This window comes from Crotalus tigris, unplaced genomic scaffold, assembly GCF_016545835.1.
Source record: "Crotalus tigris isolate CLP2741 ecotype Arizona unplaced genomic scaffold, ASM1654583v1 scf7180000023760.60057, whole genome shotgun sequence".
NCBI classification, from domain to species: domain Eukaryota; kingdom Metazoa; phylum Chordata; class Lepidosauria; order Squamata; family Viperidae; genus Crotalus; species Crotalus tigris.
Window position 1 is genome coordinate 25444 of NW_024100167.1, and position 15942 is coordinate 41385.

Genomic DNA, 15942 nt, shown 5'->3' on the forward strand with positions numbered 1-15942 from the left:
ATCACATATCACAATAATGTATATAGTCTTGTAAGTAGGCAGGCGGATATTGCGCCTGCCCCAATCGTTGTAGTGCCGTTGGAGGCTCCCGGTCTACCAGTCCCTTTGATAAGCCGGGTATATCAGGGTTCCTAGAGCTGCTCGCCTTGGGTAGACTGGTGCCTTCCTGGACGTTCTGGCTGGGTAGACCGGTGCCTCTCGGGATGTCCTGGCTGGATAGACTGGTGCTTGCATCACCCATTGACAGTCTGGGAAACAAGTCCGTCAACAAATCTCTTTCTGTTGACATAGTCTCTGAAGTTTGTGGTGACTCGGACACGCGTAAGTCACCTTGCCTCTCCCTGTGAGTCTCACAAGAATCGGGACTCAGGTGTGTTGCAGTCACCTGGCACTCGCCGGTTCTCCTCACTGTCAGCGGTCAGGGTTTGATTAGCCTGCTGCTGTTGCAATTGGTTGATGTGGCACCGAACCACATGACCATCTTCCAGGGCCACCTCATACAACTGTGGCCCCGATACCTTACAAACCACAGCTACCACCCATGGTGCCCCTTGACCATAGTTCCTCGCCCAAACTTTGTCACCGATTTGCTGATTGTGTGGGGGGCTTGGGTTGTGCTATTTCTGCAGCTGCCCGGTCTGGATGGAGGCGGTCCAGCTTCATGGTTAGCCAGTGTTCCCATCTCAGGCCCATTGAAGTGCATGGAATTGTGTGTTGGCAGAGCAAAAAGTCTCCCTGCCGATGATGCCAATCACCAGTCGTTGTTCTTTTTAGCGCTTCTTTGGTCGTCCTGACCATACGTTCTGCTTGACCATTAGAAGCCGGGTGAAAAGGGGCAGAGGTAGCATGTGTAATCATGTTAGTCCATAAGAAAGACTGAAACTCAGCAGCAGCGAATTGTGTCCCGTTATCGGACACAATCACATCATGCGTGGCAAAGATTCTGCGCAGTTCCTGTATGGTCCTGCCAGTAGTCATATTAGGGACAGGTGCTACCTCAAGCCATTTAGAGTAACTGTCCACTACAATGAGGAACACCTGTCCTTGGAAAGGTCCTGCAAAGTCTATATGAATTCTAGACCAGGGAGTTTGCGTGGTCTCCCAGTGATGTACTGGGGTTTGAGGCATTTCAGGTCTGATCTGCTGGCAAACCTGGCATCCTTTTACTTGAGCCTCTATATCCTTATCCAACCCTGGCCACCACAGGTAGCTTCTCGTGAGTGCATTCATCCTGACTATTCCAGGATGTCCCTCATGCAGAGATTCTAAGATCCTTGCTCTTAATTTGTGTGGGACTATAACCCGACTTCCCCATAGAAGGCAGCCCTTGTAAGCTGATAGCTCATCTTATCTTCCGATGAAGCTGTGAAATTCTGTCCCAGGACTGACTTCAGGCCACCCCCTCAGCACCCAGTTCAAAATACGACTGAGTGTTTTGTCAGTGGCTGTTTCAGCAGCCACATCCCCAGCGTGAAGGGGAGACTCTGGCAGATCCTGGATTGCCAGGATACGTGCAGCAAGTGCAGGGTCTGGCTCTGATTTGGCAGGGGCAGCCTGCTGAGTGCATCAGCGTGGCCCATTTCCTTGCCAGGCTTATGGACTAGCCTGTAATTGTAGGCTGTCATAAAAATTGACCATCTCAGCATTCTAGAGGAAAGGATCTGAGGGGTTTGCTTGTCTGCAGTAAACAGACCTAGAAGAGGCTTGTGGTCTGTAAAGACCATAAATGGGCGACCATAAAGGAAATCGTGGATTTTTTTTATTCCAGCTACTATTGCTAATGCTTCCTTGTCAATTTGTGCGCAATTTCTTTCCGCAGGGGAAAGTGTCCTTGAATAATAAGGGACCATAAAGTATGAAATCTATGGGCAAGGTAGCATTCTGATTAGGATTTTTCAATTTGTGAACTGCTACTGTATGTATGTATGTATGTATGTATGTATGTATGTATGTATGTATGTGTGTATATATATATTTGTTTTCTGAGGTTTTCGCGGGTATTTGTATGTAGGTCTTTGGTTGTTCGGGTAGTATATGTCCAACACATACTTCATCTATAATGGACAAAAATACAAACAAATAGAAGGAGCACCCATGGGATCACCCCTCTCACCTGTCATTGCCAACCTCTACATGGAACACTTTGAAACCCAAGCTCTAGAAAAATCGGATCACAAACCCAAACTCTGGCTCAGATACGTAGACGACACCTTCATAATCTGGCCACATGGGAAAGAAAAACTGGACAACTTCCTCACACACTCAACAGCCTACACCCCAAAATACAGTTCACCATGGAAACAGAAGCTAACAACCAACTTCCCTTCCTGGATGTTTTAGTCTACAAGAAATCCAATGGCTCCCTAGGACACACCATCTACCAGAAGAAAACACACACAAACCGCTACCTGCACGCTCTCTCACACCACCACCCAGCACAGATCAACTCTAGCCAAGACACTCATCTCCAGAACAAAACGCTTAGCTGACGAACAACACCTAAAACCCGAACTACACACTCTCACCAATGTACTAACATCCAATGGATTCCATAGAAATAAGATTACAAACCTAATCCAAACAGAAACCCCCACTAAAATCCAAGACAAAGAACAAGAAAACGGCAAAGCCCTCCTCCCATACATAAAAGGCACCACAGACAGAATCAGTAAGATCCTCCATAAACACAAAATCAAAACAGCATTCTGCACAAACAGAAAAATATCCACCATCCTTAGAAACCCCAAAGATAAAATTGAATTAGAAAATCACGGAGTATACGAAATCCCATGCACCACTTGTCCCACCACATACATCGGACAAACCAACAGAAGAATAAGTGCACGCATTGAAGAACATAAGAACTCAGTCAAAAAAGAGGAACCAACAGCTTCCCTGGTCCAACACCTTAAAGCCACAGGACATGAAATTGACTTTAAAAATACCAGAACCATTGCCAAAAGTGAACATTTTAATAACAGAATAATCAGAGAAGCCATCGAGATAGAAAAACGCCTACACAGCATGAACAAGCGAAGTTGGTTTACCTGAAATCAAGAAATATGGGTCAAGTAAAAAGTATCTTGTGACACAACGGCTTGATGAAAGCAAGGATTGGGAGGAGAGGCACACAATAAAAGCAGAACGAAGGAAAAAGCCTAAAGAGATCAGCTTGTGTGCAGAAATGAGCACAAGAGCGAGAAATGGAGCAAGAGGTTTTATTTTATATTGTATAAAACTCCTGGGATACTGTGGAGAACAAATTTTAATATACTAATGATGTTGTTCTTTGAAGGCTTGACCACCGGCACTATCTCCTGGAATGTCCCCATAAATACAGTGTGGCTGACCTGAGGCAGGTAGGAAATCTGGAAAAAAGAAATGTTTCAATCTAGAGGCAGGTAGAATTTCAGTTCAAGAAAATATTACCATTCCTTCATCCTCTAAGCTGGATTCCCCCAAATCACAGCCTAGCAGACTTCCCTACAAATTATTTGACACACCATGAATTGTTGCATCACTCAGTGTAGAGCAGGAAGCAAGAAACTTTTCAGAGTTGGTCTGTGCATGTTCAGATGCAATCTTTTCCTCTGAAGAGTATAGCAGATAGACAGCTAAGCTCTCCAGGAATTCTCTGGCCCATTTGCTTCTGCTTACCAATTTTTTTCCCCTAGTACTGTATGTTGCAAAATTTTTGTTACCTGCACTGGATCTGCATTAACAGCTGCTGAAACGGTTTTAAAAATAAGTATGCACAAAATGGAAAATCTAAGTTGTTACAATTTTAGAACAATTTGCTGTGTTCTAGAAGTTCTGCCAAGCCATTTTGGATCAGCTTCAGTTCAGCAAAAACAAAACCCAGAGTATTTGTTTTAGTTGTTTGAGGGGTTTTAGGAGTTCCTGCAGATTTTATTCCACTAGTTGTTGCCCACTATAGGGGGCACTGTTCATGTCTGTTTCTAGCCGTTAAACCAGCACTGTCCGAAGATGTTGCCGCAGTCTTGTGGCTAGCTTGACATCACAGAGCTGTGTTACCTTCCCATCAAATGTAAACCTATTTACTCACATGTGCATGCTTTCGATCTTCTAGGTTGGCAAGGAACTGGAGCGAGCATGGGGGCTCACCCCATGACATGGCACTCAGGTCTTGAACCTGGGTTGCCGGCTTTCCTGCCGACAAGCCCAGTGTCGTAACCACTGAGCCACTGCACCGCCCTCCAAAGCAATTGGAGGGTTTGGATGAAATAAAATCTGAAGAGATGCCAGATTCTTTTTACAGGGCAAGAAGGATGCATTCACTCCTTTTTTTCCTTTGTTAATTTTCTGTATAGTATGTCGCATACCCTCAACCCCTCTCATCTTTCCAGCACCTTCCCTAGCCTGCCTTCCCTACTGCTGCTGGAAGTGTCCCAAGTTCCGCATGTCCCATTAATCTCCCCATTCCAGGTCTAGGACAATTCGCCGTGGCCATGTCACTACAGCCAACTCACTGCGGAACAATTTGCTGGGGGACAATTCCATGCGGATAACTCAACGCCTTGCTTCTACCTGGCAAGCCTTCCCGGTTTCTTTGCATGGAAAAGAGGCTTGGAGAATTTGGTCCTCCTTTTCATGGAAGCCCCCAGCCCTGGGAGCATTGTGCATCTGGAGGGGGGTATCAAGACCCAGAGGCTATCCCAACCTTGGAACCCCCCTCGTCTGTGGCCTATCAGATCAACCTGAGAGCCTTGGCCATGCTGAGGCTGTGGGAAAGCATTGAACCTCTTCCTCCTCCACTCTGAGTAGGTCAGTCCCTGGATCCAGGGTTACCCCATCTTCCCCCAATGCAATCTGGCTCAGAGAGGTGATGCCAGAGCCAATAAACTGCCACCACTGTCTAGATGGGTAAATTAATCAAGAATTGCATCCTGCCCAAGCGCTCCCTGGGCATTGAGCTTTGCCCACCTGGCTACGCTGCCCTTGCTCCCTGCCAACACTGGATCTCCCTTCCCCAGAGCCTGCGGAACTCCTAGCTACCAGTAGTAAAGGAGACCAGGAGGGGATGGATCTGCACACACACACCCAAGTCCAACTCTGTCCATCCAGACACTCCTTGCCTAGCTGAAAAAGAAGGCATTGCTCTGCCAATTCTGTGAGGTAGCTTGGGGGAATCAACTGATGAAATCCATCTGGCACCAGCAGGGAGTGAGGGCAGTATAGCTGATTGGGGTGTGTGAAGTGCAATTTCTGGGGAATGCTCGCTAGAGGGCTCGATCCTTGATTAATTTGCCCATTTAGCTACTGACGGCAGCAGCACTTTATCATCTCTGGCATCACCTCTCCAAGCCAGATCACAGCGGAGGAAGATGGGGGTCCCCCTGGATCAAGAGATTGACTTGACTTACAGCAGAGGAGAAGAAGGCTTGGTCCTTTCCCACAGCCTCAGCATGGCCAGGGTTCTCCGGGTGATCTGGTAGGGCAGGGGCAAGGATTCCAAGGCAGACATAGCCCTGGGATTTCGACAACCGCTCTCCAGGGGCAAAATGCCCATGGTGCTAGGAACCTCCATGAAAAGGAGGACCAAATTCCTTAAGCCTCCTTTTCCATGCAAAAAAACCCTGGAGGGCTTGCCAAACCGAAGCAAGGCATTGAGTTATCCCATGTGGAACTATCCTAAGATGAGTTTCCTGTGCGAGTTGTCCTGCAGCAACTTGGCCGGGGCAACATGGCCACAGCGAGTTGTATCATTCCGACCCACTCCTACTATCTTCCCCCATGATCCTTCATGTGCTTTCTCTTACCTCCCTCATCTTGGCTATCTTTGCTAATGTAACTTATTTCTCCATCTGTTTCTTATCCTACCATGGCATATCTTGCCACTCACTCCCTGATCTTTTCAACACCATCACTTCCCTGCCAGCCATCAGCTGCTGCCTGTGTCCATTCCATAATCCTTACCTAACCTCCTCTGAACTACTTCTACCAAGACACGCCATGCACAATATATTACAAGCAAGTTGGTTTAAATTCATGCATAAGCCAAAACATATGAAACACAACCTATTCTGATTTTGACATGGACCAGCCAAAACCAGCTGTTTCATGCCTTCAAATGTTTTAAATCAGACTGGCATCATAAGGGCCTTGGCCATTTTTTGCTGAATGACATGTGAATTTTGAGAATTCCTGTGACAGCAGAAGTGGTTTCCCTGCTCCTTACCAACTGCTCATGGCCCTTCTCTCCTCTTAGATAGCAGATGGTATATTTGAAACTTTTCTTCAGTCGCTGATCCAATTTGCCTCCCACCATGTGTATAGTTGTGATCTTTGTACTCAGAGGGGCTTCATCTGCCAAATATGCAACAAGAATGACATCATCTTTCCCTTTGAATTTGATACAACCAGCAGGTAAGTTTTACACATGTCCTTTCCTCTAGAACTGAATACACATTTTAAAGAAACTAAAATAAAATTAGTATATATAGTATTCAGTATATATTGACCATATCTTGGAACTTGCTGTGATAGCACATCAGGAAACTGAGTTATTTGTGGCACTATTCTCTCCCTTAGGACAGTGGCCCATGACAGTCCCTAAAGACAGCTGCCTGTCCCACTTTGCTCTAATATGATAGGCAGACTTGGGGTCCCCTGATAGGAGCTAGATTGCATTCCTTCTCAGTAGCAGTGCCTTGGGATGATCTTACCCCCCCCCCCACATACACAAAGGATGCTAAGTTGGCCCGGATCCTACTGGCCTTTAGGAAAATTTTAAAAACATGGTCATATCCCCAAGCATTGGACCACGGTGTGTAAGTTCCCACCGGAAGAGGGTACAAACGTTAGCCAAGTTGCCTGTTACCTATTATTGTTGTTCATTGTAGTTTTATTTTGGTTCTTTCTTTTTTTTAATAAGCTGACCACAATGGCATTTCCAGGTTGGTTGGGCATATATATTTGTAAATAAATAAATAAGTCCATCCTTTCATTCATTTACATAGCATAGTCAGAACTAGAACTAGATCAGGTAAGAGTCAAGATAATTAATTGAATGTTAATGAAATCCTTAAATCCTTATCATAATGATAAGTAACAGAATGCTTATAAACATATAAATGTCCTTCTTAGAAAACATTTATTTGTTCGAGTCGGGGGTCAGGCCCTTTGACTGAGAGATTACTGAGAGGATACAAAAAATTAAAATAATAGCCTTAGCTCACCATGTATTTTTTTTTTTTTTTTTTTTTTTATTGAAATTTTTCAAAAGTTTTACAAATAAAAATCCACCACCCCCCTCCCCAACACCCCACCCCCCCCGACTTCCCAGAACTGAATATAGGATTATTTAACAAATATTTTAAAAATAACATTTGCAAATTTATAAAATAATTAATAATAATAATAAAAATCACAGTAATAATATATATAGAAATAATATACATAACATAAACTTTAAAATGAATAATATACTAAAAAAAAAAAAATAAAAAATAAAAAGAGAAGAGAGAGCGAGAAAGAAGAAAAAAGAAAGTAGACGAAAAATAAAGCATATATATATATAAAAAAAAAAATGAATAATAATACATTTAAAAATGTATATATATAAAAAAGAAAAAGAAGAAAGAAAGAAAGAAAAAACAATCATTACAAATTATAAAAAGGCTAAATAATAGTTTTTCCATATCCAAATTATGTGTATAAAATTTATCCATTTTTCCCATACCGCAAAAAATTTTTCTTGAGATTGCTCCTTTAAGAAAGCCGAAATCTTTGCCATTTCTGCCAAATACGAAACTTTATGAAACCATTCTTGTAAAGTCGGCAAAGATTCCTTCTTCCAATATTGTCCTATTAACAACCTAGCGGCTGTAATCAAATTTAACATCAATAGAACCTCCTTAGCATCACAGTCATAACAAACCTAGTAAAAAATAATTGCGGAGTAAATTTTACCCTTCTTTAAAAATTCTTTGAATATTCCACCATATCTTAATCCAAAAAGCTTTTATATGCTTCACACGTCCACCAAATATGGTAATAGGTAGCATCCAAATATCCACTCTCCAGCATTTCGGCTGTAGATTAGGGTACATAATGGACATTTTCTTTGGGTCAAGGTGCCATCTATAAAACATCTTATAAAAATTCTCTCTTAAATTTTGCGCTGTGTGAATTTAAACATTTCTTATCCAATAAGTTCCCAAGTATCCATTGAACGTTTCACCCATAGCTGTGCCCATTTAATATACAATCTTTAACTAGTTCAAGTTCTGAATCTAATTCCACTAAAACCCATAAACTCTCTTAATATGGGTTGGCCTTTGATCTTTACTTGTTTTAAAAAAATTCCACCTCTCTAAGCCAGCCCATTTTACAATCCATCTTCCATCTATCCACTATTTGTCTATATTGGAACCATGAATAAGTTAAGTTTCATGTGTTAATTCTTCCAAAGATTTTAACTAGCCAGTCTTGGCCATCCCATCTTAATAACTGTACGTAAGAGACCTTGTCCATATTTACCCCTTTCCTTATAACCTTCTATGGCATGCCGAGGTATAGCCCATAATGGTATTTTGAAGTCACTTTTATAATACTTTCTTCCACACTCTTAGCAAAGAGTTTCTTATAATATGAGAGACTTAAAAACCCAATCCACTTTTTTATTAAATATTAAATAGGCATGCATCCAAAAAATAGGTCCCAGCCTTCCAAATAAAGTATTTCTGTATTTGTTAAATTCACCAATCGCTAATCAATGTCAATACTACAGCATCATAATACAATTTCATATTTGGTACCTTGAGTCCACCTCTTCACGAAAAATTGGCCTATTATTAAGTTTCACCCTTGGTTTTTCCCTGCCCAAACAAATTATTAATACCTTTTTGCCATTCATCTAAATTACGTTCGTTCTTTAAGATAGGTAACATTTGGAACAAAAAAATAAACTTTGGCAGGACATTCATTTTAATAACTGCAATTCTGCCCATAAGGATAACTGTAAATTATTCCAGTTTTTAAATCCTTCTGTAACCTCCATCCACAGCTTTTCATAATTATTTTTATACAATTTACATTAGAAGCAGAATGTAACCCCCAAATATTTTACCTTATCAACAATTTCAAAGTCTGTTAAGTTAACTAGAGCCTGTTTATCACATTAGTCATGTTTTTAGCTAATATTTTGGTCTTATATTATTAATTTTAAAGCCAGGAAACACGTCCATATTGTTGAATCAATTGTAATAATTTCACCACCGAAGAAACAGGTTTGAGACAAAGTAACAACCAAGTCATCTGCAAAGGCTCTTAATTTATATTCTTTTTTTATTAATTTCTATTCCTTTATTTCTTGAGACTCCCGAATTTTAATCAACAAAATTTCCAGTGTTAAAACAAACAATAACGGAGACAACGGGCATCCCTGTCTGTTCCTTTTCTATTACAAAAAGCCTCTGACAAACCCCCATTTACAATAATTTGAGCAGTCTGTTTTTGATATATATTGGATAATACTTGTAATATATTTTGTCCAACTTCATCTCCTTGATTAAACACAGCATAAACTGCCAATTCACTTGATCAAAGGCTTTTTCAGCATCCAAAAAATATCAAGCCTGCAGAGACTTGGTTATTCTTTTCTAAATACTCTAATAAATTAATAATTTGTCTAACGTTATTCTTCATATACCTTCCAGTTATAAACCCGATTGATCCCTATGTATAAACTGCTGCAAGATCCCCATAAGCCTGTTAGCTAAAATTTTTGCAAAAATTTTATAATCCACATTTAAAGAGATATAGGCCTATAATTTTTAGGCAAAGTAAGATCTTGACATCTTTTGGAATCAATGATATAAATGCATTACGCCAGGATGGAGGGATCTCTAACCCCTGTAATAAATTATTAAACAGTTCACAAACGGTTGGATCATCTCTTCTACTAAAGCTTTATAATAAATAGATGTCAACCCATCCGACCCGGCGCTTTGCCAAATTTCAATGTGTTAATAGCTGTACAATTTTTCCTAGTAATTAAACCGTTAATCTTTTTCTGATCTTCTGTTAATTTAGGAAGTTGACTTTGCCTAAATAATTATTTATATCTGTAATTTGAATATTGGTTACCCTTATATAATTTTTGATGTATTCAAAAAAGATTTCTTAATCAATTCTTTCTGAAAACCATTTACCATTATAATTTATTTTATCTATATTCCTCTGTTTCTGTTTTTTTCTTAACTGATAAGCCAACCATCTCCCTGGTTTATTAGCATTACAAAATGTATTTTGTTTCATAAATAGCAAATTAGTTGCAGCTTGATCAGCCATCAGCATGTTAAATTGTGTTTTTAACAATTTTAAAGCTCCTTAATCTTTTCATCTAAGGGATTTGAAATTAAAAGTTCTCTTTAATTTAATCTCCTCTTCCAAGTCTTTCCGTTTCTGAATCTGTTTCTGTCTATGCAAATATTCATTTTTATCAAAATACCACGCATAAAGCTTTACTTGCATCCCAGACCATTGACATTGAGGTTCCCTTGTTCATATTTAAAGTAAAATATTCCTTTAAACTTCCTTAATTTATGAACATTTTTTTCTTGTTTAAAAATTCTCATTCACCTCCAGGATCTCCTATCTTCCTTCTCTACAAACAGTCATCCAAACTGGACTATGATCGGACAATGTCCTAGGAAAAAGTTTACATTCTTCACCCTGTTGTATAAATCTGTTGTGATCAAAAAGAAATCAATTCTTGAGAAAGATTGGTGTCTATCTGAGAAAAAACGTAAAATCCTTTTCTTCTGATTACGTTCACGCCAATAGTCTCTCAATTCCCAATCTTCTTTCATGTCAAAAAAGGCTTTAGGTAATTTAAGCCTGTTTAAAAAAGTAGAAGAGCTTTTTTTGTCCATTGTATATCTAAGACACCATTCCAGTCTCCCATTAAAATCACGGATCTATAGTTCCACCAAGTTATTTTCTGAATGTAGTAACCTATAAAATTGCTCTGTTGCTGGTTTGGTGCATACAACCCACAATAAGAATTTCTTGCCATATAAACCAAGTTCAAGCATAACATATTCTTCCATAAGGATCTGATTCTAAAAGGTAGCAGATAAATTCTGTTTACATAGATTACCAACACCCCCTTTCTTTCCCAGGGGCGGGAGATACAAAATGAGATCCCAAGCGAGGATTATTTAAATATTTTTGATCTTTAGCTGTAATATGAGTTTCTTGCAAGCAAATAATATCATTGTGTGTTGTTTCAAATAGTGGTAAATTTTTTTCTCTTTGAGGAATGTTAATCCATTAACATTCCAGGACAGGAGCTTGCCATCCCTTGGCCTTAGCCTGGAGAAGATCCGCTCAAATTCTGCTGCTGATGAATATGTAGCAGAGCTTTTGGGTCTTGCTCCTCCCACGGCACTGAAGCAATTTGCTGAGTAGATTCTTCAATTTCTTTCTTTTTCTTTTTTCTGTTGTTCTTTTCTTTTCGTTTGTGCTGCACGGGTCATTCTCTGTTCTTTAACCTCTGGTTGAGACATCCATACCACCTGTCCAGCAGTCAATCATCCCTGTACCTTCAGATTTCTGTTCCATCTCTTTGTCACTCAAGACTTTATGCATCATGGCAAAGGAGAGCCTGCTCCCAGGACCGTTTTATAAAATTCCTAGCTTTAGCAACTGTATAAGTCTATAACGTGTCCCCGCATGGCTCAAAACAATGCCCATCGGAATCTCCCATCTAAATGGCATTGTGTCTTGCTTTAAGTTCATTTACTAAAAAAGCAAAATCTTTTCTGCTTCTTAAAATTTAGGTGGAATTTCCTTTAAAATAATAATATCTTGGGCAGCAATCTGAAATCTTTATTATAAAAGTTTTGTAGAATTGATTTCGCAAAGACTTCTTAGCAAAATATATCACCACATCTCTAGCAAATTCCTCTGTTTTGCAATCCAAGAATTAACTCTATAAATTCTTTCCACATCCCCACGAACTCTTCTTTATCAATATTCAAAATAACAGCCAAGTCATTAATCAACATTTCCATCAAAATCTTGAGTTTATCTTCTTTCAGACCCCTTATTCTCAAAGCATATTCCATCTGTCTATACTGGAACATAAGAATATCATCTTGTGAAGTCTCCACTTTTTCTCCATATCTTGAAATTTATAATCCAAAAGTTCAACTGTTTTCTTCAATTTCCTCTACTCTGGAGTCAGCTTCACAACCACTGAGGCATTCCAGATAGAGCTAGAAGTATATCATCCCTCAAAATAGCATTATTCTGTTCTAAAAGCTCCTTCATCTCTTTCTTCATTTCCTCCTAGTTTCAGATTTATTCTGATCCAAAAGTTGTTTCATTTCCTCCCTAAACTGTGAGACAGCACTACCATTATTTCTTAATGTCTTGTGCTGAATGTGCCAGATGGGGGAGGTGAAGGTGGAGTAGATTTAGGTTGCTGCACTGAGGGTATTATTTTAAGTTGTTGTTGCACAGTAGAAGTAGCAGGAGAAGAAGTTACTTTAGAAGCTGCAGTAGCTGGTTGTCGTTTTGAAGCCATTTTAATTTATCTCCTTTCTTCTTAAAAATACCAATAAAAATAAGTAATCCCAAAAAAAAATTAAAAATAAGATAAATAGAATAAGATAAGATCAATCTAAAAGTCCCCAAGAATAAAAAGTAAAAAAAGTAAAAAAAAAAGCAATATTAAAAACAATTCAGCCGATCCGTCTTTTAAAGGAAAAAAAAACTTTCAAAACGCCATTTTACTTTCACTCTCACTTTTCCGCCCAAAAAAAAAAAAAAAAGAGAAAGCTCAAAAAAATAAAAAAAATCAGCAGATACTAAATAAACTAAATAAACTAAAAAAAAATAAAATAAAGCTAAACTATAAATAAAATCCTTTAAACAGTTCTGTCCCGGTTTAAAATTACTCACGGTTTCTTTAAGTACGGAGATGGTAGCGGCGTCTCGCTTTGTTTCCGAAGAAACAAAGACAGCTGAGAGGCGGAGAAGGCAATGAACTCCGAGGGAACCCTCTTTCTACCCCCCTAAATAAAAATCCAGGAGAGTTAAGAGGTTCTACCTCTATTCATGCGATCTCTACCCCTTCCCTTCGCCGGGAAGGGGATTGCGAGCCGCGGGCCAGCTGATAAACGCTGTGTCCGCGGATCGACACCTTCTCAGGAGGACGGCTACAAAGTAGCCGCCATCTCCACCGCTTTGACCACCGGAAGTCCGCTCACCATGTATTTTTTCAGATCTGTGACTGTAGGACGTCCTTCCCCAGCTTGGCAAGTTTTTAGCCCACTAGGTGAAGATTATGTATGCAGTAACAAAGCACATCAAGAGAGCCTCCAGAGGTTGGGGAAGGCAGATCTCAGTGCCATAGAGATCCACCTTCCATGAGGCAGTCAAAATCCTAAAAAAAGATTTCATTCATCAGATCCATCTTTGAGTAGCCTTTAGATATAATTGCTCATTCCCCAAAACTATAACAATGCAATGACACACATATCAATTTTTCCCTTTGTCTATGTATTAGAGCAGGAAAAGTGCCTCCAAGCTCAGACAAACTTGCTGCCTGAGCCAGACAATTTACCTATGAAACAGGATGTTCTTGGAAGTTTCTGGGGAGTTTTTTGATTCTGGCAGCAGCACAGCAATAGTCACTTCCTTAATCGCCACCTGCGCAGCTGGGGATAATTTTCTCATGCCCACCTCCTTAGCCAGAGGCACACTCCCACTCACCCACATTCAGTGGCCAGCAGAGTCAACCAATGCTATTCATCATTTGAGGGACCCTTCTGGACCAATAGGCAGTGATGGTCTGTTATTTTAATAAACATAGCTTAGATACAGGGAGTAATCTCATAATCCCTTCTTAGCTGTCAGGCAGAGAGAGAGTTCCAAGAGGCAAAAAGGTAAAGCAACGTGTAAGTCTAAGTGTGAAGAAAGAGGCAGCTATGTAACTATCTATTTTTTTCTCTCTACATGTTAAGTAGCTTTAAAGTTGCCTAATAGCTAGTAAAATTACTTAACCATCGAACAGTTTTTTTTTCAAATGTGCCAACTTTAAAGTATGTGTACTTCAGCTCCCAGCATATTGGCTGGGAAATTCTAGAAGTTGATGTCCACATATCATAAAGTTGGCAAGTTTGAAAAACACTGACCTAATCTAACCCATGAGGGTGCATATTTCTCTGAGGTTGTACTCCCCAAACTAACCAAAATTAAATTTCATCACATTTCATTTCCACATCTAATGTAATTGAAATGAATTTTAAGTAATGTGGTGAATCTCTAGTTACATATTCCCCTTAAGTGATATTAAAAATGCAATTTAATAAATCTGGAGATTTCAATAGCATACCAAAAGGTTTGGCAGATTCTCTACAGCCCTACACTCTTCTTTTTTGCCCTTTCACCAACTGTCCAGGACTTCTTTATATACCTGCCCCCTTGTTCCTTTTGACCTGGTAACAATTGGGACAGCAACTGGGACCGTATGTGCAACAGATGTTCTCTCTCGTGAAATGATACCTGAGTACCAAGGGAGAAAACCATGTTTTCTTACAGAATTGGAATCTCTGAGTGCAAAATTGTTTCAAGAGTTCAATTAGGGAGAACTGGTAGAAGGAACACACTGACTTTATTTGTGATTCCACTTTCATGCTTGAAATGTAAAGCTATTATAAGAGGGAGGCTGGCCTTTGAAGCCAATAATACAGAATGAGAATATCTAATACCTTCCAGTCTATTGGACTACAATTCCAACTTGGCTGTTGAGCTCTAATGTGACCTTCTCAAGTAGCCAACTGCTCACAGATGATGAGTTGTTTCTAGAATTGATATACTTCTTTTCCCTTACAGGTGTAGTGAGTGCAAGACTGTCTTCCACAACAGTTGTCAGGCAAATGCCAATTTCTGTCCTCGTTGTGTCCGCCGGCAGAAATATCAGGAACTGCAAGAATTCCTTTGGAAATGATCTCAACCGTGCCAGTCCTTTGGATCAGATTCTGGAATTGGATAAAAATTCTGGAATTGTCCAGAAGGCAATTGGGAAACAGAAGCTTAGGAGCAATAGAAGGCCATTGCCAGCTGCACACTTTTTGTCCGGATTACAGTCCTACAACAACCAGTGCACCTTGCCATCAGCTCTTGGAAAGGAGCCCACAGAGATACTTCTTTGAATTCACTCATTATTGCCATTAATTTTCATGCATTCCTGCCTTCCCAGGCAAATTTATCCTTATCCTGACATTTGGTGAATACTGGATATATTAAAGGGATATGTAGCAAGAACTCCTAAAAAGACTGAAATTAATGCATGTGTCTTGATTTAAATTGCCAGAGAAAAGGAATTTTATTTTACCTTTAACAAATGCACTTTCCAGCAGATTTCTCGTGCCTTCTACACTTTGCAGACTACTCTTAAAATGTCTTGTGCCAAAATAGCTGCTGAATTCTTTAGAAAGGCACTCCATCTTTGGTGTCCTACTCAAGCAAAGTGACCAAGTGTATTCCAACCTTGATTTTAATATTTTCTTTTATTCTCCTATGCAGATAATTAGCTTTATTTAATAAACAGATGTCTTTTATGAATTCATTACTTCTATACAGCAGCTTATTTATAAAGTGACTATAGGCTTCTTGTGGGTTTATGTTCAAACGGAGATCAGTAACATTCTGTATTCAGGAATATGTGCCACAGAGAACCTTAATAATACTAAGGGGAAAAGGTTGGAGCCTGGATGCTGGAAGAAACTGGATTCATTCATTCATTCATTCATTCAATTTGTACAACTGTACTTCTCAGTAAGTGGGCAGTGGACAAATTTAAAATACTTCAAATACCAACAATTGCAGGAATACAAAAATTAAAATATATAATAGCAGTTGAGAAATATATCCTATAATCGCTAGGACAACCAAAAAACAGGTCTT

General features: G+C 39.7%; 1 protein-coding gene across 3 annotated transcripts in view; it reads left to right on the plus strand.

Moving 5' to 3' along the window:
• The window catches only part of LOC120298171 (pleckstrin homology domain-containing family M member 1-like), a 37960-nt gene extending 22356 nt beyond the window's left edge, over positions 1-15604 (plus strand). The window contains exons 9-10 of one of the 3 annotated variants that reach the window (XR_005553977.1): positions 3296-3359; positions 6230-6366. Coding sequence is in view for 2 of the 3 variants with exons in the window: in XM_039321623.1 (XP_039177557.1) it covers positions 6230-6387; positions 14869-14983 (273 nt within the window). In the remaining variant the exon portion in view is untranslated. Of the gene's footprint in view, positions 1-3295; positions 4061-6229; positions 6388-14868 lie in introns of those variants that run through there. The other 2 variants (XM_039321623.1, XM_039321624.1) reach the window with 2 other exon arrangements.
• Positions 15605-15942: the final 338 nt, after the last annotated feature.